Genomic DNA, 21,338 nt, shown 5'->3' on the forward strand with positions numbered 1-21,338 from the left:
GCCATAACACGATCCTCCCACAAAGAAACAACATTCAAATGAAATTTTTGAATGAGAAACACACTGTGTAAGTTTCCTTTATGCACAGAATGAAGATGACGTTACTTCTATCTACTTCGTAAGATTCTGCTGAAATTCTAATCATTTGCATGCCCAAGCACATAGCGCAATTCATGTCCTTTAGACGTTTATTGTTTACCGCCTTCATGAAGTTACAGTTTTAATAGCGAGCAGAGTAAGATATATCAGAGCTCACACAGAAAGTTGTAAGTGTTCATGTTTCCCAAGCGTTATTCGAGAGAAGAATGGTAGACAGATGGTTTAAAAGCGATGTCTTGCATATTCTGGATAATCATATAGGCGCATATGTGGATAGATACGTGAGGGTAATATCGCTGTAGTAACTTCAAACTTCTCTTTCAGAGTGTGATGATATAATGTATTTTTCTTCGGTCGCAACGAAAATAAAGCTATATCAAACCATTCAATTACAACATCTCCGTAGTAAGTTTAGATGTCCTAATTCATTAAACTATTGTTTATGACTCTGACTTTACATATATTTTTTTATTAGGTCTGGAATGATTAGCAATAGCTATTAGCAACACAAATTAAATTACATTCATTATATTTTTAAATTTAAGTTCGAAGTGCTTGGAAGTTTTTGTACCCCACTTTCCGATTAATATTTTTAATATTAGTTTTATCTTATATACTTCTGCCTGTACTACGATTCTGTTCATAGCATCTAGTGCACGTACGAAAACATCCACACAAACACACAGAAGGCCCACTATTTAGAGGCAGGTGTGATCAATGCAACTGCCACGTGCATGCTTGCAGGGATGTGAGATTGATAGCGAGGATTTAAAGATGTAGAGAACACTGTTATGTCATCCTAAAGATAAAAAAACCGCAGAAAAACGAAACACACATGCTAATGAAGTTGTGAGAACTTGAATATTAGGCTCTGAAACCTCCAAACGCATCACGAGAATAAACATACTATTTTTTTATTTTTTCCTTTACATTTCACCGGGAAGGGACGAGACCAGACACTACTATTTGCTTGATCATTAATGCACAGTATTACAACAATTATCTAAGGACAGTGCTAATTTATGGCACAAATACTGGCTTAATAGACTGGATAAGAGTATAATCGTGCATGGGCCTCAGGATACCACTCTACGAGACAACAGTGAAAGTATTGCACACCTTTCGGAGATGGGATTATTTCTCGTAATCTCTGTACAGTCACCGCATGTTGTATTAATCATGCACCGAAAGGGATAAAAGAAATGTTCGTGCAGTATTCTTCACAGTAATAAGCGTTACAGGCACGATTTTACGGTGGAAAAGTGCCACTGCGAGACAGAATCCATAGGGGTTGTTGAAAATGTTGGACGTAGTTATTAGACAGTGTACCTGGGGGACACAGGAAGCTGAGAGAAAAGGAGATAATGGAAAGATATTAGTGAAAGAAGGAAAATGAAGAGAGAGAACGGAAGAAATCTGTGAATGAAAGGAAACATAGTGACGAACTTGAAATGTTGCTGTAGAAGGGCCAGCGTGAAAAATAGGTTCTCGTTATCAAGGTCTTTAATTTTGCTTCTGTTGAACATTCTTCATCCAGTATGACGTAATGGGTTTTGTTAGTCAAAAATTCATCGAGACAGTAGCATATTCATATGATAGTATCTTTGTCATTAACCAACGGCCTTCCCGCAGTGACAACACCAGTTCCCGTTAGATCACCCTAGCTAAACGTTGTCGGACTTGACTAGTACTTGGATAGGTAACCGTCGTTTGCAGAGCGCTGTTGGCAAGTGGCGTGCACTCAGCCCTCGTGAGCAACGGCCGCGAGAGCGGTATGCTAACCATATACCCCTCCAAATCCGGATGCAGTGTCACCTATGGGCTGAGGGTGACACGGCGGTAGGTCGGTACGCTGGGGCCTTCAAAGCCTGTGGGGACGGAGTATCTCTGTCATTAGTCGACCACGCGGTATAGTGTCAAAGGCCTTTCGGAAATCCTGCAAGAGACAATCTACATGTTTACCTGTATCTTTTGTTTTCACAGTATTGTATACGAAACAAGCACTCTGTGTTTGACGCAAGTGGTCTTTCCGTAGCGATTCTTTCAGAGAAGCTTCTTTCCCCCCAGCAAAGCTTAGAATAGGATCTAGGATCTTGCAACAGACGGGCGACAGCCATATTGGTCTGTAATTCTGTGCATCTGTTCTTTTACTCTTTTTGTAAACAGCAGCGACCTGCGCAAGAGATTATCGCTAAGTGTGAGCGAGGAAAGAAAGTGGTTCCTTATGTCTTCGCTGTAAAATTCAATTGTAATTTCGTCAGGGCTTGATGCATTTCTTTCCCTTTGAATAGTCTTAACCATTTTTCAATAATTGTGTCAATGAATCTCATTTGTGGGTCTGTGCGACAGTCTAACATTACTATGGAAATATCTTCACGTGCGAATAGATTTTTAAGTGCTGAATTTAATATTTATGTTTTCTGATTTATCTGTAAAATTGACTTATTTGGGAAGAACAGGCCTACTGGGTTGCTGATCGAAAATAGGTCAACTGATTAGATGACTGACGTTTTCCATACCACTCAGCAAGTATCAAATGGTCCACTGAACGTGCCTGTATCCAAACTGCTGGTGAATGGGAGCGTTTTTAAGGCGTGGGGCGTGTTTGCTGGCGATGATTAAGACGTTTGGTGGCCTCAGGCTAACCAAGGTTCCTTTACAGTATCGCCGCCTTTTTGGGGGATGAAAGCATTCGGTAACGTTACACGTTTTCTCACGTCATTTCTTTTTCAAGATGACAACGTACCTAGCCATTGCATCTATTTTGTGTATGAATAGTTTGACGAATGCAGCTCTGATTTTAACAGCTCATTTGCACACTAAACCGACTAAACCTCAATACCACTCAGCATTTGTTCGGTTTCATGGACTAACTGATCTAGTCACTCGACACATCAACTTCTACACGAATATTGAAGGCTATACCACAAGATCAGTGTCAGTATTGTATTACAATGCTGTCATGTCGGATGACTGCAGTACTGAAACCGAAATGAGCAACTATTCGATATTAGATAAGCGGCTATAATGGCGTATTGTTATTACTGATGTGCACTGTCTAGACCAGTGAAAGACCTCAAGTAATGGCTGGAAGAAAAACTTAAAACAGAAACAAAATTATAACGTTGCAAATAATTCAGTAGATAATATTTAAACAGAGCCATTTAATGCGCCATATCTATTCATTAATTTCAGTGAAATGATAGTTAATTTAGTTATGCATTCAGTTTCATTTTCTTAATTAATGTAGTAATTAATTACTGAGTCAACTGAACGGAACGTGCAAATCTTCAACGCAAATCGGATATAATGTTGCAGTAGAATAAATCCAACTTACGGCACAATTAAGAATAACTCCAGCGAGTACGAGGTTAGAACCTTTCCAGCCGAAGGTTTCTAGCAGTATCGTAGCAACTGGCGCAAATGCAAATGTGCCGAAACCAGAGCCGCACACTGCAATTCCAGTAGCCAGCGACCGTTTGGTCTCAAAGTAGTATCCGACGCATACTACCGCTGGCAGGTAGATCAGTCCAAATCCAATGCCTGCAACAGGAGAGCAATCAGCACTGAAACTAAAGTAAGAACAAAACAAAAGCGAAGAAGAAGAAAGGAAGCAGGAGCATGTTTTGTTGATTTGTGGTAATATGCGGTCAGCTCGAAGCAGTAAGCTTCAATATCTTCACGTTTAACATGCGTTCTATTTAAATGCAAGTTGAACGTAAACAAACAGTAACACATTAGCTGACAATTAACTTTATGAAGTACTAAAGTAGGTGTTTGGAAAATGTAACGATATTTATTAACCAGTTTTTCACCGAATTATCTCAAGCGCGAAGTAAAAGAAGGGAGTATATTATTAATTATGTGGCGCTAACTGAGAGTTAGAGTAAGTGTGTTGGTCGGGACAGTGAAGTGTAAAGAGGCCTAAACATGCTGAAATGAATTTTTCAGTTTGTTTCTTCGTCTGCTGACTGTAAATGCATATTTATGTAAAGCGCAGCCGACTGCGGACAAAAATAATGTTTCCATGCAAATATCGTTGTCCAAAAAGTATAACACATCACAAAGAGTTGGAACTCATAGGCTGAGCTCATATGGGACTATGTACCTTCAGGTCGTGATCCTTTCTTGGTTTTGCTACGAAAATAATAATGTAAATAAGAATTGTGTACATTTCGCTTGTAAGGCAAACTGTACTTTTCTTCTGAAGTAAAGTGAAAAGGAAGAGAGCAACGATGAAATGTTACACATTCTCTGTAGCTTTTGCATATAGGTGCCTTAAGAAATTTCTTTAGTTGGTGTCAGTTTAAGAATGATTCAACAATATAGCATCTATTTGCATGTACGGTAATCTGGAGATACGGGAAATTAAAAAAGAAGAATGAACTATTTGTTCCGTCAGACCATGAAACAGCGTCAGAGCAGATTTCAGGACGGTTGTATACCGCAAGGAATTTCAATTTGGTTCTTTTCGCTATTGTACCTAAAAGTACAGCATACTAAAAAATGAGGCAAATGTAATCTTAGTGTTACTGATTACCTGAAACAACACCCTCTGACTGTATTTACGAACGACAGTCGCTTGTTATATACAGAGTGGTCCTTTAATCGTGACCGGGCCAAATATCTCACGAAATAAGCGTCAAACGAAAAAAACTACAAAGAACGAAGCTTGTCTAGCTTGAAGGGGGAAACCAGATGGCGCTATGGTTGGCCCGCTAGATGGCGCTGCCATGGGTCAAACGGATATCAACTGCGTTTTTTTAAACAGGAACCCTAATTTTTTATTACATATTCGTGTAGTACGTAAAGAAATATGAATGTTTTAGTTGGACCACTTTTTTCGCTTTGTAATAGATGGCGCTGTAATAGTCACAAACATATGGCTCACAATTTTAGACGAACAGTTGGTAACAGGTAGGTTTTTTAAATTAAAATACAGAACGTAGGTACTTTTGAACATTTTATTTCGGTTGTTCCAGTGTGATACATGTACCTTTGTGAACTTATCATTTCTGAGAACGCATGCTGTTACAGCGTGATTACCTGTAAATACCACATTAATACAATAAATGCTCAGAATGATGTCCGTCAACCTCAATGCATTTGGCAATACGTGTAACGACATTCCTCTCAACAGCGAGAAGTTTGCCTTTCGTAATGTTCTCACATGCATTGACAATGCGCTGACGCATGTTGTCTGGCGTTGTCGGTGGATCACGATAGCAAATATCCTTCAACTTTCCCCACAGAAAGAAATCCGGGGACGTCAGATCCGCTGAACGTGCGGGCCATGGTATGGTGCTTCGACGACCAATCCACATGTCATGAAACATGCTACTCAATACCGCTTCAACCGCACGCGAGCTATGTGCCTGACATCCATCATGTTGGAAGTACATCCCCATTCTGACATGCAGTGAAACATGTTGTAGTAACACCGGTAGAACATTACGTAGGAAATCAGCATACATTGCACCATTTAGATTGCCATCGATAAAATGGGGGCCAATTATCCTTCCTCGCATAATGCCGCACCATACATTAACCCGCTAAGTTCGCTGATGTTCCACTTGTCGCAGCCATCGTGGATTTTCCGTTGCCCAATAGTGCATATTATGCCGGTTTACGTTACCGCAGTTGGTGATTGGCGCTTCGTCGCTAAATAGAACGAGTGCAAAAAATCTGTCATCGACCCGTAATTTCTCTTGTGCCCAGTGGCAGAACTGTACACAACGTTCAAAGTCGTCGCCATGCAATTCCTGGTGCATAGAAATATGGTACGGGTGCATTCGATATTGATGTAGGATTCTCAACACCGACTTTTTGAGATTCCCTATTCTCACGCAATTTGTCTGTTACTGATGTGCGGATTAGCCGCGACAGCAGCTAAAACATCTACTTGGGCATCATCGTTTGTTACAGGTCATGGTTGATGTTTCACATGTGGCTGAACACTTCCTGTTTCCTTAAATAACGTAACTATCCGGCGAACGGTCCGGACACTTGGATGATGTCGTCCAGGATACCGAGCAGCATACATAGCACACGCCCGTTGGGTATTTTGATCACAATAGCCATACATCAACACGATATCAACCTTTTCCGCAATTGGTAAACGGTCCATTTTAACACGGGTAATGTACCGCGAAGCAAATACCGTCCGCACTGGCGGAATGTTAAGTGATACCACGTACTTATACGTTTGTGACTATTACAGCGCCATCTGTCACAAAGCGAAAAACGTGGTCCAACTAAAACATTCATATATCTTTACGTACCTCACGATTATGTAATAAAAATGAGGTTTCCTATTTAAAAAAACGCAGTTGATATCCGTTTGACCTGTGGCAGCGCCATCTAGCAGGTCAACCATAGCGCCATCTGGTCTCCCCCTTCAAGCTAGACGAGTTTCATTCTTTGTAGTTTCATCGTTTGATGCTTATTTCGTGAGATATTTGGCCCGGTCGCTATCAATGGACCACACTGTATATTTATAATGTATTCATAGTGAAAAAAGGAATTCTGCACAAATGGTTAAGAGGACGCTTCCTAATCATAAGTCGCATTGATAGACCGTAGCGAAGAAAGAAATAAACGTAGAGAAAGCTGATATGAAGTGTATTTGTTCAGAAGCTCTAAGTGTAGAAGTCTCCTATGCCGTCTCTAGTGCTGTTGTACGTCCAGCAAAATTGAAAGGTACCTCACGTCTTACGTATGTGTATTCATTAGTCTTAACAAGGTATAATACATGTTATAACTGTGGACGCTAAAACAAGTGATGAAGGCCTAAAATAATTGTTTACTGACGGTTTTGCAGGTGTGCACGAAGAAAACAATTAAAATATTTGTATATGACCACTTAAGAAGACACTTCCTATAATACAGCACGACACAAAATAGGCCAGAACACGAAATACGTTGCCACTAAAACAAAAGGACTCTAAAGGATAGAAATATAACTATTTCTGCATGTGGTTTTAGTTCAGTTTGAAGACAGTAGTGACGAGGTTATTATTCAGTGTCATGCTCTGGTTTAGAATTAAAATTTTGTGCATCGACTTCTGAGACTTTAAAATGTCAGAGATTGCCTGAAAAAGTTTTCAAAATGAATTTCTATAAATGTTCTGTAAGGAATATTCTCTTACTAAATCACTTCTCAATGCATCTTATCGTCTCAACGAATCATATTCAGTATATTAAAACAGGAAAATATAATAGGGTTTGTGGTTCAGAATATCAGATTATGTATTTGAGACATGAGGTACGAACTGGTGGAGATTTATGAACTCCGTGTTCAGACGACGTTGAGGAATTTTCTGAACTCACAGTCCAAATCTAAGTTACAACGCTTTAGTCTCTTCTCCAGAATGCACTGTATCATTCATTTTGACCTCAGTGGCCTGTTGATAGCTGCATGGTCGATCAGTGAAATGCGTCTGTGAACGACGTAGGTCGCTCGACCATACTAGACCAAAGTGTAAAATCAAGTAAAATGCGCATTGCAACACGTTGGAGATCTACCCTACAAGCACTGGTCAAAATAAACCAGTCGCACCATGCATCATTCTCCTACGGAATAATATTGCCTATATGATTCAGAAGTGTTATCACAGTAGCTTTTGCAATAAAAGTCATAGTCAGGTATAGCAATAATGACGAGTCATTAGTGCCTTCACATAAAATAGAGTCCAGTGTGGTTAAAATTTATTGAAACAATGATAAGGTACAAAATCGAAAGGAAAGAATTGAACAAAATGAATAACACAGATGTATGGAAGGTCGTAAAACATTAACATTTAACACAGATAAAAACGACGCAGAATAACTGTCGATAAATCTATGACAAAATAGCAGGGCAAAGACATTCGTAAAAGCACACGTCAGACATCATACACGGAGCACTACCATTCCTGAGAGAAGTGGCAGGTTTCGAGGGTGATTTTTGCGTGTGTTTTGTACTCCGTGAGTACGAGGAGAGATTTAAATCTTATCTTTGTTTGTAATTTGTATTCAGCACGTTAACCTTCGAGGTTATTAGCGAAGAATCTAATCAGACTTCATAAAAAAGATGTACCATTTTCTGACATTTGAATGCGAACATTGTCTCCATAAACTACATCTGTCCTTTAGTTAACACATACACTGTTAAAGTCTTGTATGACGAGTCGTTAATCCATTCACTTATTTACGCAGCGATGACATCTCGTAAATTACAATATAAAATGTGCTAGTCAATACAGTGGGTGAGTGGCATGGTATTTCTAGAGACTAGAATATATGTGTATACAGAGGACGCTGAACCCGAAAACAGCATTGAAGAATGGGTCGAGTTGACGCATCTTCGACTGTGTTGAATCCGGACTATAAAAGAAGTTCAGAGAGCGATTTAATCACCAGACAGAATCTCGTCATTCCTGCCAGTTGCGGATTAGATCGGCCATCACCGAAGGAAATACAAACAGTTCGCGACGTTCTCTGCCACGTTAGTGCGAGTGGTTTCATGTCACAGAGAGTAATAAACATTCAAAACAAGTTTTGTTCCACCCACAAATCGGCGAACGTGTGTGGAGTTAGATTCAAGCAGAGTATCGAATGAAATAGTAAGACTTACGAATTTAAAAGGTAGCTCAATTGAGAAATAAGAACATACCGATAACCAAAATAAAAGATATCGATTCGGAAGTTCGCAACTTTGCACAGCTCTGAAATCAATATCTTCAACTAGGAAATACTCTATACTGAGTACATTAACGTGCTTTGATTGTCCTTGGCATACTGTTCACAAGTTGGTCGAGATGTTAATGCTCGAACCTGTCCAGTTCTTCGTCTGTGCCCCCCCCCCCCCCCCAAAGTCATTGAATGTGAGAGGAGAGTTCTTGCGACGACGCACTATGAGTTCCAGCTGTTCCCAAGCATGCCCAATCGGGATCATGTCAGCAGATACCGCAGGCCATTCCATTCGGTTGATTCCAGTCTCCTGGTGAAAAGTGTTGACAAGTTGGGCGCGGTGTGTCTCTGTAATATCGTTTTGAACAAAGAAGCCACGGCCGAAAAATTGATTGCAGGGCTGGTCAATAGGTTGGTGAATCCTGTCCCGATACTGCACAGTCCTCAAATTCCCTCGATAGCGATGAGCGATGAAAGGAGGCCAGACATTCATGCATGAGACCGATCCAAAACATGTCTGACCCGCCTCCCTGCTGAACCACTGAGACGCGAAGTGGTACTTGCCCGATTGTACACTGTCCCACAACGCTTATGAAGTGTCAGACAAATCCTACACTCGTAGGTGAAGAGAATCGAACGCCATTGATCTAGGTTCAATTTCAGGTGCTCCCTTGCCAACCTTTCTTTACTCGCCAAAGTGCTGAGGGATACTGTACGTAACGGACGCCTAGACACGAGATTGATCGTGGGGATACGACTGCACACTGCGAGTCGACACAGTCTTCCCAGCTGCTTCGAGAAAGGTGGTGCGCAGGTCTGCTGCATTCTCCTCGTGCAACGTACGAGCCGTAATATGTAGGTAGTTCAAATGGTTCAAATGGCTCTGAGCACTACGGGACTCAACTTCTGAGGTCATTAGTCCCCTAGAACTTAGAACTAGTTAAACCTAACTAACCTAAGGACATCACAAACATCCACGCCCGAGGCAGGATTCGAACCTGCGACCGTAGCGGTCTTGCGGTTCCAGACTCCAGCGCCTTTAACCGCTCGGCCACTTCGGCCGGCTTACGTAGGTAGTAACCAGCAGCTGTTGTTGATCCGGGGTGACCACTAAGAGGCAACTCTTCATTGTTTCGTATCTCATGATAAGCTTAAAATAGCCTTTCGAGGCATATTGACAGACTGACACTGTACATAAGCCGCATTGTTCCGTGCACGGTTGATCACACAGAACTGTACTAAGAGACGCAGGTTTACTTTTTCCTTCATACACAGATACGTAGCGTTCCCTTGTGTTCAAAAGAGATATTAAGAAAGAGATTTCCAGGGAAAAAAGCTAACTATGCTAATATGAGTGTGGTGGAAAACGTTTTTTGGCACTTTTGTATCGACTGCTACAATAGAAATTCTCCTGACATGCGGAGCTACGTCCAAGCAATCCAGTAGACAACAGCTACCTACCGGAGCAGTTCAGGACGGCTCCTGCAGCTAAAAACCGCATTAAGTAATTTAAATATATACACTGGCTGTAATGAATGGCCGGCCGTGGTGGCCGAGCGGTTCTAGGCGCTCAGTACGGAACCGCGCGACTGCTACGGTCACAGGTTCGAATCCTGCCTCGGGCATGGATGTGTGTGATGTCCTTAGGTTAGTTAGGTTTAAGTAGTTCTAAGTTCTAGGGGACTGATGACCACAGCTGTTAAGTCCCACAGTGCTCAGAGCCATTTGAACCATTTTTGTAATAAATGAACTAATGAGAGTAAAGGTGTAGTGATAGTGGTCACAGAAGCAACAGACGTCACAGTTGAGTTATTAGGTGGAAAATGAGGTTCTGATCCGTGTTGCTGACACTGTGGCAACGGTGACAATAAATTTCGTTGCCGCGTTGGAACACGCGAGGGAAGATTAGAGGAACGATGGCACACATAGTATGGTATCGAGGATCTTTCTTCCAGCACAAAATCTGCTAACGGAAGAGAGAAATAGTTTTTGGGAATTCCGCAACACACCGCGAGGCTTGCCGAATGTAGATTTAGGTGTATATCGAATGTGAAGATGGAGAGACGTCCCCAGAAGCGCCAATGAGGCAAGTATCCAATCATCTGTTTCCAAATGGCCTAGGAAGTCGTTGTGACGTCAAGGAATACGATGACAGCGTTGGAAAGGTCGTTGCAATAACCTCCACAACAAGGCCAGCATATGAAAGCTGGAATGGTAAGTTGGAAAACTGAAGGTGATTACGTTAACGTTTGTTTGAGCTGTCATAACATAACTGAATGGATGGGGTCGTGATTAAAAGCTGAGTGAGGAGACAATATAATAGTCAACTTGGATGTAGAGGTAGATGTAAGATTCATCATTACTGAACCAAAAGTATGAAGAGTTCTTCTCCCCTGTAGCTAATGCTAGTGTTTATAGTACCAGAATTATAATTTTGTATTGTTTGAGACTTTTCAAAACGAATAATCCAAAGGTCACGATTTATCAAGTAAATGCATACGTTTCATCCCTCGTCAGAAACCTTCTGATAATTTTTCATAGGTTCTGAGTTCAAGCCCGGATAGAGGGAGGAAGTTTTCCTCATTTCAGTCCCTCTAGGACAGTCCCACCTCCACTCAATATGAGTACTAGGGATATTTCCCGGGGATAAAATCCGGCCGGGACGATAGGCTAGTCAGCCTATCCCTTTTAGTGCCGTGGCGAAGAAAGCTGTTCTCTACCCACAGTCAGTCCAATAGCTCTGTCACGAGCTTAAGGCACGGACTTTCCTTTTTAATAACACGGAGTCATTTCGTCCTCACTAGACGAATCGCTACAAAAGTTTTATGAAAATTATCTTCACTTTAATCTCCGCTTGTAGTGAATTCAGACAGCGAACGAGATGGCACAGTGTTAGGAGACTGGACTCGTATTCGTTAGGATGGCTGTTCAAATGCCGTCCGGCCATACGAATTTAGGCATTCTCTGATTTCCCTAAACCGAGTAAGACCAATGTCGGGATGGTTCCTTTGAAAGCGCACGGCCGATTTCCTTCCCCCATCCTGCCCCAATACGAGATTATATACCGTCTTTAACGACACAATCTTCCTTCCTTCTTTTCGAATGTAGAACAAGTCACCTCACCTGCCTGGAAAAGTTTGGCTACCGAGCTGAACTGAAGGCATAGAGTTTCCTCCTGGTGGCCTTGAACATTTGTTTCTTTACAAGACAGAGAAGTCTTGTCTCAGCACTGTGTTACAGCAAAAGAATTTAACACAAACTTGTGAAAAGTAGCATGCAGCTCCCGGCATACGCTGCCTCTGCCACACGCAGGTTCGCAGTTACATCCAGATTTCGTGTAACTGTATCTTTGAACCGTTGAACACTTCTTGCGGTAGAACTGCCTCTTAAAAGCCTTTTATTATCACTGATAATCACACGTAGTTTCATTAGATCTAATTTTTATCAGTCTCTTCATTAACTGGACTCATTATTTTTTTTTTTTTTTTTGTAGGTCGAACTCTTTCGCTGAACCATTCATTCGCTGATACACACATGTTAATAGCAACACTATTCTTACAGGTTGTAGCGTCCACAAGAAAATGGAAAGTGTGATGACCTTTAATTACAGAGCAATATTCGCAGTTTATGAGGAATGTCGATGTCTGGACTAGCATAGCTTCGTTATGGAGCCCTCTGATTTCACATCCTTGGCCGCATATTCTAACGCTTTCGCCACAGAAAAAGATGGTGTTTTGTAAAATGTTCTTACACTTTTAATGCAAAAAAATACCATTTGACACAAATAACTTCGCGAATGTCCCAGTTTCCGCATGAGGAGTATCTGCAGTGAGCTGTGAAGTGGCGCTCCAGCTCAGCTAGTGCTGAGGCTAGTAGCTGGCAGATTTACACTTCACAGACGAAAGTGTGCTCTTATTATCCATCAACATCAGGGGTGCAGTACTCCACCCAGTCAGAGATAAGCCAAGAGTCGTAATGAGGTTTCCACCTGAACACTTGTTCATTTCCTCAGTGTTTTGATCGCTTTTAGCATTCAGGATGTTCTTTCTTTTTTTCTTTTGTGGACAACTTTCATCCCACTACTACTCATGCAGACCAGATCTGGTAGCATCATCATAGCTCTGTCAAAATTATGCTTCTCCGCTTATCACGTGTCCATACCCAGACGTTAGAACGGTAATCGCATCTGAACAATGCCTACTGGTTTGTCCTGCAGATGAGGGTGTTTTGTTAAAACCAGAGGCAATTTTTGATATGCTAGGCCCGATGCAAGTATAGTTGGGCTAAAGATACCGAGTATTCTGAGTATCCTTCGTCCTAATTTAATACACTGTGCATGATAGGTTAATGAGAAAAAATTTTCCCAACATCGCGAGCCTTCGGTAAAAAGTAACGAATGTATACACAGTTAGAAGTGAAGAACGAGTTTGGAATCCTTGTGACGCTGCAATTGCTAGTAATGTGGAGAACAGCAAGGCTGTTGTACAGAGCGTTTGTTACGCGCGTTGCAGACTGTAAAGAATCAAATGGTTAGCAAGCTGTATTTTCCAGTGGGATGAAACTGGAATGTTGGAAGTCGGGGGAAGGACGAGCTTAATTAGGGCCTCAAAGTTCAAATTTCGGCTGCCTTTAGGTTGTGGAAGCTCCAGTTGATGCTAAGTCAAACTAGGAATCATGCTGGAGTTCGACTGAATGTGGTATATTCATTTTCAGTGAGCTACATTCGCGTAGGTACTCGAAAATGAAGGTGCAAATTCAGGCAATATTCCTGCAACCTCATGAGTTTAGTTCAGTGGCATGGTCACAGGTCCTCTGTACAACATATCGAAATGGCGTGGAACGAGTCAGTTTAGAGAGTGCTTAACGTAATCCACAATTAACTTACACGTAATGTTAATAAAGAGACCAGAAATGTTGGAAAGCGGTGGATTGCTGCTTCCCAATACAGAGGTTGTGGTCAAACGCCGCTGATGGTCCGCGGCTAGTTGTGAGGACAAAAGTGACGATTTGTGCGAAAACTGGCCCTAAATTTTTTTGCATTATTTAATTTTTTCTAATAATAATGACATTTTCTTGAAAAAATAAATTATAATTATATTATGTAATCCATTTTATCCTCTCAACACACAGTTTGTACTGTAAATAAGTTATATTTCCTCTAAACACAATTTTTTAAAGTTAAAACGAGTATTCACACTTTATGTAGTTCTTTTTATCTATATGACCATTATGCTCAAACCCCGTTGAGCACTATAATCACTCAAGTATTTCTCAGATTGTTGATTATTCAGGTACTTTCCTTTTGACCAGCGACAATGAAAAAAATCAGTCGGGTGAGAAGCTAGTTTCAGTGGACACCCTGAGATTTTGGAGATCCTAGATTGGTTGCAGCTTAACTAAAAAAATCGGCAAACCTTGGGTGGCCTTTCCCCTTTACCTAAGTAATATTTCTATACAACATGAACTGCACGTATCTAGATAAAGTTTGTTTAACGAATTGCCACTTGCAACATGCATCACCAAGGAGACGGACAGTATACCAGGCGTGAACTCAGCCGATGCCAAAAAAGCAGTGTCGTCAGAGAAACCAACAAACTCTGATACCTTTTCTAGGATAAAGAGCCTATATAATATTGATAGACTAATTCTCCAGCGGCCGCCATGTTTCTACCAAGCCGCTAGCGCGATGTACAATTACGTAGCATCGCAAAGTGAAATGCAGATACGTACCGACTCTAACAAGATGTGGATATGGTAAGTGATACTAAAGCACTACTTCTAATATATTAACTAATAGCAAATTAAAGCAAACACAGTTCCTATACAGCTGATATTAAAATGTGGCAGTAAATGATACAATCTGGCGCGAAGCAGTATGTTAGTCCGACAATCGAGTCACATAATTCAATGTTCTGAAAATAACGATGACTACCTGAAAAAATAAGTTTTACGTATTTTAGTTATGAGGGATAGAAGAGATTTATGCTGAAATATTCATAGTAGAAGTTATTACACATTTAGGTTCGAAAATCTTCTCCTTTCAACGTAAAATGCATTTTTGATGAATCATTGTGGCTCTAGAAACTTTTGTTTCACTGGGATAGTTAAAAATTCGAATCACTAAAACGGGTAGGTTTCGCCTTGAGTAATTTTTTTTTCTTTTTTTTGTCCAGACATGTTTCGCTGAAGTTACAAAATCATTAGTGTCTTTTTTATTTTCTTTCTTCGTACCACATGCTTTCTTGTTGCTGCAACTTCAGCGAAAGAAAATGAAAAACTCATTGATCATGCTGTAATTTCAGCGATACATGCCTGGGTCAAAAGAAGTAAAATTGTGTTGGCACAAGGCGGAATCTACCTAAAAGCAAATTTATTTGTAAGCGAACTCCACCACAAGAGTGAGCTTCAACCGCAAGATGAAAACGATAAATCTTTACGGAATTATGTCTTGTATGGCTGCACTGTCAAAGACGAAAATGACTGACAGAAATACGCAAGAGCCACAAGTGCAGCAAAATTTGCCATTACGCCCATGGAAACAGTAAGAGAGATATGTTTGACAAGACTTTTTCTGCAGTGTAGAATTAGTGTCTATGAGCTGCAATGCTTTCTACAGTAAATGATAAACGATTTTATCGATCTATGTGCCAAAAAGCTTACAGTATAACGACTGTTTGGCAGTAAAAACACGGAATGCTTCGTTCCTCTGTTAGCAACCATAAAATTGTACGCTGCAACCGTAACAAGTTCATGAACAGCAGCTATTACTAAATATTATTGGTTGTTCGAAAGGTCTTCTTCGAAGGTTTCCACAAGGTGGCTTTACGATTGCCATCTTCCCAGTAACTATCATTCTCCACTGTTTCGACCTACATTTGATGGAAATACTAGTACAATAAAGACAACTGCACTTCTTCCTTTACAGCGAGCGTTGTGACAATCTGGCATGGCTTTAAATTGGCATTTATATTTACGTGCTTCATACCAGTTATAACTAGTAAATCACCGTGTGAAAACCTCATTCGCAAACTATCATAACAGACTAGACTTATAGCATAAGTGCTTATTGATGTTAAATTCCCTAAAATGAAATTACAAACGGCATGCAACAGTCGAGCTAGACGTAGAAATAAAATGCCACTGAAACGCTATATAGTGCGTTGAAAGAACCTACAACAGTACCGAATGCATTACACAAGGAGAAGCAAACACAATGTCGGTAAAAACATGGCGTCCTGAGTCCTCAGTCATCAGACACAATACCTTCATTGGTCAGACTCTGTCCATATAGGCCCTCTAATTTAATATTTTTTAATATAAAAAAACCCACGGTCTTTAGTGACTCCTCCCATAGTAAATATATTTACCAGGAGATTGAGAATGTTCGTTCAACACTTCCTCTCGCACTATCTGAAAAACGTCGCAGTAGCGAGTCGTAGGTTCATGTAGTTCAGTATATCTACTATCCGATACCCTTTGCACGCAATATTTCTCTGTGATCAGCTAGATGTCAGACATGTGGATGACGGAGTCATGTACAGCGCCACCCACACATATCTGATAGCTACTTTTGTCCCAGCTGCTGGATCTCTCTGAGAGTGTGGCATCTCCGTATAGTCTATAATAATGTAGGGGAACATGTAGATTTGTTAGTGAGCGATCTTCTACAATGTGTTTAAAAATAACGACCCAGTTTTAAATATTTATATGTAAGTAATGGTATATGCTACAAAACAGGGACAAACTGCAAAATCCTTACAAAAGTTTCACGCTACGTTGTTTTGCTATGTCATCACAATTGAACAGTGGTCTGAACATTCTAAATTACCACGCGGACAGGCATTCTGGGAAGAACGTGTGTGTTGACAGAACGGATGTGGCCTAGAATTTCAGAGAAATTCCGCTAGATGCACTAACCAAGTTTATATTCTCAGTCTGACGCACGAGGGCTTCTGCTCAACAGATCTTTTGCTTGCTGCAGTGAACAAATAATTGCGATTCAGCGTGCTTTTCGTTGGCGTTTACGGATTATTTCATCTGTAGCTAAAAGATAAGTTACTGTAAAAAAAAAATTTTTGCCGGCCGGAGTGGCCGAGCGGTTAAAGGCGCTACAGTCTGGAACCGCACGACCGCTACGGTCGCAGGTTCGAATCCTTCCTCGGGCATGGATGTGTGTGATGTCCTTAGGTTACTTAGGTTTAAGTAGTTCTAAGTTCTAGGGGACTTATGACCGCAGCAGTTGAGTCCCATAGTGCTCAGAGCCATTTGAACCATTTTGTAAAAATTTTTTTGTTTATTTATAGACACAATCAATTGTTTATGACACAGTCATAACCGGTTTCGTCCATACAATGGCTATCTTCAGATGCAAAGGCGGCATACACTGAACACACCTTCATGCGTTGTCATGAGTTTGACAACGCATGAACCTGTGTTCACTGTGTGCCGCCTTTAGCATCTGAAGATGGTCACTGTATGGCCGAAACCGGTAATGACTGTGACATAAAAACGTGATTGTGTCTATAAGTAAATAAAAAAAAATTACAAAAGAATCAGTCACGCACTCCATAGACAAAATGTCGTTTTTTCCAAGATACGTCTTTGATACCGCCAATTTGCAGAGACAAGGCGTCTGTGCTAATGAAAGAGTCGAGAGTTTTCGGCAAGTTTTTGAGCTGATCCGACGAAAGTCTCGTCGCTAAAACAGAGAATTCGCAATTCCTCGTACAGTATGTTAGGGTTATATGGTTTAGAAACCATAACGTTAGAGCAAGTTCTTCGCGTTGATGATACAAAGGAAACGCGTTTGCGCCAGTAATACTCTCTTACAGGAAATGCCACAGTTAATTTTCTGTGTAGACGAAACTTTTCATGTTAGCGGTAAAGTTGACCAGCGTAAGGTGAACATAAGGAGACTCTAGAACCCTCATGAAATATTTGAGCACGAAAGAGATTCTCCTGAAGTGAAAGTGTTTTGCAACACTTATTACGAGGACAGCGCAGTGACCTGAAGAGCTATCTTGAAATACAGCAGACGTGGTTTTTACCACTACTCCTGGAGGACTTTAATGATTTCATATGCCAACTGCCAAAATTTGGGTATCTTTTTGGCACTACAACTTGTTAACTACATGTAAAAAAAGGAGAGTGATCCAGAAGTTAAGCAATTAATGAAATGTGGTCTGTAGTGATAACCTCGGTTTATATTTCTAACAGCCGGTTCAAAGAAACAGCCGCGCGGGGTAGCTGCACGGTCTTGGGCACCTTGCACGGTTCGCGCGGCTTCCCCCGTCGGAGGTTCGAGTCCTCCCTCGGTTATGGGTGTATTGTTGTCCTTCGCGTAAGTCAGTTTAACAGATTAAGTAGTGTGTAAGCCTAGGGAGCGATGACCTCAGCAGTTTGGTCCCATAGGAACTTACCACCACCTCAAAGAAACAGTTACGTGATAAGAGTGCATTTCTTCCTGAGGGATTTTGCATTAATAATGTATTTCACTTTGCTATTTTTGGTTATGTGCTAATGTCCACAGAACGTAATTAGTAATTATTCGCTTGGTTAATTTAACATAACAATTCACTTGTTACGGTCCCTGAGGCACTACGTATCGAGCAAACTGCCATAAAAATTTCTCATAACTAATGACTAGTCACTGTGGTTTCCTAATATCAACTGGCACAGTAAACATCACTAAACAGCAACGGAAGTTTTCTCGGCAGAGTTCGTATTTACACATACATATATAACGGTAGCTGCAAAGGTTGACAGTTGGTCAGCTTCACAGACATGCATCGTTTTTTTCTAAGCGCAGATTCTAGATTTTTGCTGTTTTGATGACATCCTGGGACAGGCCATGATGCACAGATATCACTGAACGGCTCGATATAAAGGTCGAGATATACGAGGGACTGCTGAAAAGAAATATTCCGATTGTTTTATTTTGTTCTCAATATCGATTGAGGTAATACATGTCATGCGTATTACTCGGTCGACTTTCCCGCTTCGTTGACACCAATTGCAACCCTCTGCCGATAGAGGACTTCGAATTGTAGCGTGTAACATGGCGGTGTGTAACGAAACTATGCCGGTGCGTGCTGTACGAGTTTTTAACCACAGAAAACGTGTCTCTAATTGGAACCTACACAACAAAGAAAGATGTGTGCGGTGGTTATTGTATCGAAGTTAGTGACGTGCGACGTCGGGTTGTTCGTGCCCGTAATGAATGAAACGGTGGTGCCAACTCCAACTTCTGTGACAGAGCTCGGAGTGGACGACTGCGTAGGCAGCCGACGACACTCGTCGGAATGGTGCTGACCAACTCATCAGAGAAAATCGTTGGATAACACAAACACAGCTCTCCGGTAAGTTGGCATATCGCGGAGCGTGTGCAGAACTGCGGTACAGAAAACTGTGTGCTCAGTGGGCGCCTACAACGCTCGCTCCTGACATGAAACAGAGAAGGCTGAACACCTGTTAACTGTTTCTTTTGCGTTTTGAGCGCGTGGGTGATGGATTCCTTAACAACACTGTGACAGGTGATGAAAGCTAGGTTCTCCATTTTGACGCCGAGAAAAAGAGAACATCAGTGGAGTTGCGCCACAAAGGATCACCGACGCCAAAAAAGTTCATGAAGCATACCATCACCAAAGTCATGCTCACAGTGTTCAAGGTGTGATGCATTTGGAATTCGTGCCTCAAGGCACCGCTATAAACTCTGCAAGGTGCCGCGAGGCTCTCAGAAAACTGAAAGCACGAATTAGAATAGCTCTTCTATACATGGAGCACCCTCATCTTCAGCATGACAATGCACACCGCATTGCGGCATCTTTAACTATCCGACGCCTTGGGTTAAGTGGCATCGATCATCCCCCATTCAGTCCCGACAAAGCTCCATCTCATTTTCATCTGTTTCCAAAATTTAAAGAACACCTTCGAGGAATTCACTTTGACAGTCATCAAGCGATGTAAGCAGAGGTGAAGTGTGGCTCCGCTAATAAATTCGAACATTATACAGTGACGGTATCAACAAACTGATCTCTTGTTGGGAGAAACGTGTTAGTCGCCAGGGCGACTATGTTGAGAAATAGGTATGTAGTCATCAAGAATAAATATTTAGAATATTAATGAACTTTGTTTTATTTGAAATGGTTTGAGAGCTTTCATATAAAAAAAATCGGAACCGTTACTTTTCAGCACCCCCTCTCCGATTTGGGAAGCACAGAATCCTCTTACGAAAACGGCCTCTTTCAGACTTTGAGGGTTCCTGCTCTCTGATCAAACGAAAAATGAACAGCTGCGGATGGCAATCATTGTAACCCATTTTTCAAATATGTGATGACTCGAAAACAGGCTAGACATACGCATTTCAAATAACTTCAGTGAAAGAGTAATTAAGTGACATTAGTTACCTTAGAGTATATTATTCAGATGTAATCTACGATAGAGGGATGAACTGAATTTGTCTCAAAAGAATCCAAGTGTGCTGGAAACGGGCGGTCATTTCTAAGCAGCTTCAATAGATGCTTCAGTCATTTCTCCCAGTGTTGCTTTTCTCCAATAACACTTCGGAGGACCTTTGGCAGTAATACAATGAATGAAATGCACGTAATTAAACGAATGGACCGATTGGGATGTAATCAAAGAAACTGCAATGACATAAAATTATATCAGTATAAACCTTTCAGATATGCTGAACCAACAATTTAGCGAAAGTTGCTTTTGTGGTATTCACTCCGATGACTGGTTTGATGCAGTTCTCCACGCTAGTGAGTCCTGTGCTGAACCTCTTCATCTTTCCATAAGAACTGAACCCTATAACCATATGAACCTGCTAACTGTATCCAGTGCTTGGCCTCCCTCTATAACCTTCGCACCACCCTCCATTCTTCCACGCCTCCCACTGTTATAACATTAAAGATTGCTTAATACCGCAGGATGTGTGTTATCAATGTGACCCTTCTTGTAGTCAAAGTATGCCACAAATTTCTTTTTATCCAGTTCGATTTAGTACCTCCTTGTCAGTTATTCGATCTACTCATCTAATCTTCAACATTCTTCTGCCACAAACCGCCACCCTTCAAACATGTTTCTGTGTACCCGTACGAACCCGGGACGGGTCGCTAGCACCAACGGAAAAATTCCGTTCCCCCCAGCGGTGCTATTCCCACATACCCCATGGGAGTACCCTTGGCACACTAGTGTTCGGAAAATGTAGGTGGAAACATCTGTCACAATGAAAGTTCAAGTCAGACCTGAAGGCGTTCTCTTATAGCCTAATGGGTGAGACGACTACTCGCGAAAACACAGGAACTCTACGTTAGAGTTCCGATATGGCACAAATTTTCAATTTTTTCGACACATTCGTTAAAGGGACAAAATCTGTACCAGCATGTGTGGACCTTACGGGCTCGCGAAATTATGTATTTCGCTCTGATCATTTTCTAGCACAACATTGATACCTCTGGGTTCACAAAAACACGAAGTCGTTTGCAATGCCACCTTAGCAACCACTATTCCACAATAGAAATTCGGTTACAAACACATCATAAACATGCAACGTTGCATCAGAAACG

At 41.2% G+C, this 21,338-nt stretch overlaps 1 protein-coding gene across 2 annotated transcripts in view; it reads right to left on the reverse strand.

Moving 5' to 3' along the window:
- The window catches only part of LOC126185108 (monocarboxylate transporter 3), a 432,092-nt gene that overhangs the window by 65,544 nt on the left and 345,210 nt on the right, over positions 1 to 21,338 (reverse strand). For both annotated transcript variants that reach the window (XM_049927915.1, XM_049927916.1), the window contains exon 4: positions 3,437 to 3,642. In XM_049927915.1, coding sequence (XP_049783872.1) covers positions 3,437 to 3,642 — 206 coding nt within the window. The remainder of the gene's footprint in view (positions 1 to 3,436; positions 3,643 to 21,338) is intronic.

The sequence above is a fragment of the Schistocerca cancellata genome, chromosome 4 (genome assembly GCF_023864275.1).
Source record: "Schistocerca cancellata isolate TAMUIC-IGC-003103 chromosome 4, iqSchCanc2.1, whole genome shotgun sequence".
In the NCBI taxonomy this organism is placed as follows: domain Eukaryota; kingdom Metazoa; phylum Arthropoda; class Insecta; order Orthoptera; family Acrididae; genus Schistocerca; species Schistocerca cancellata.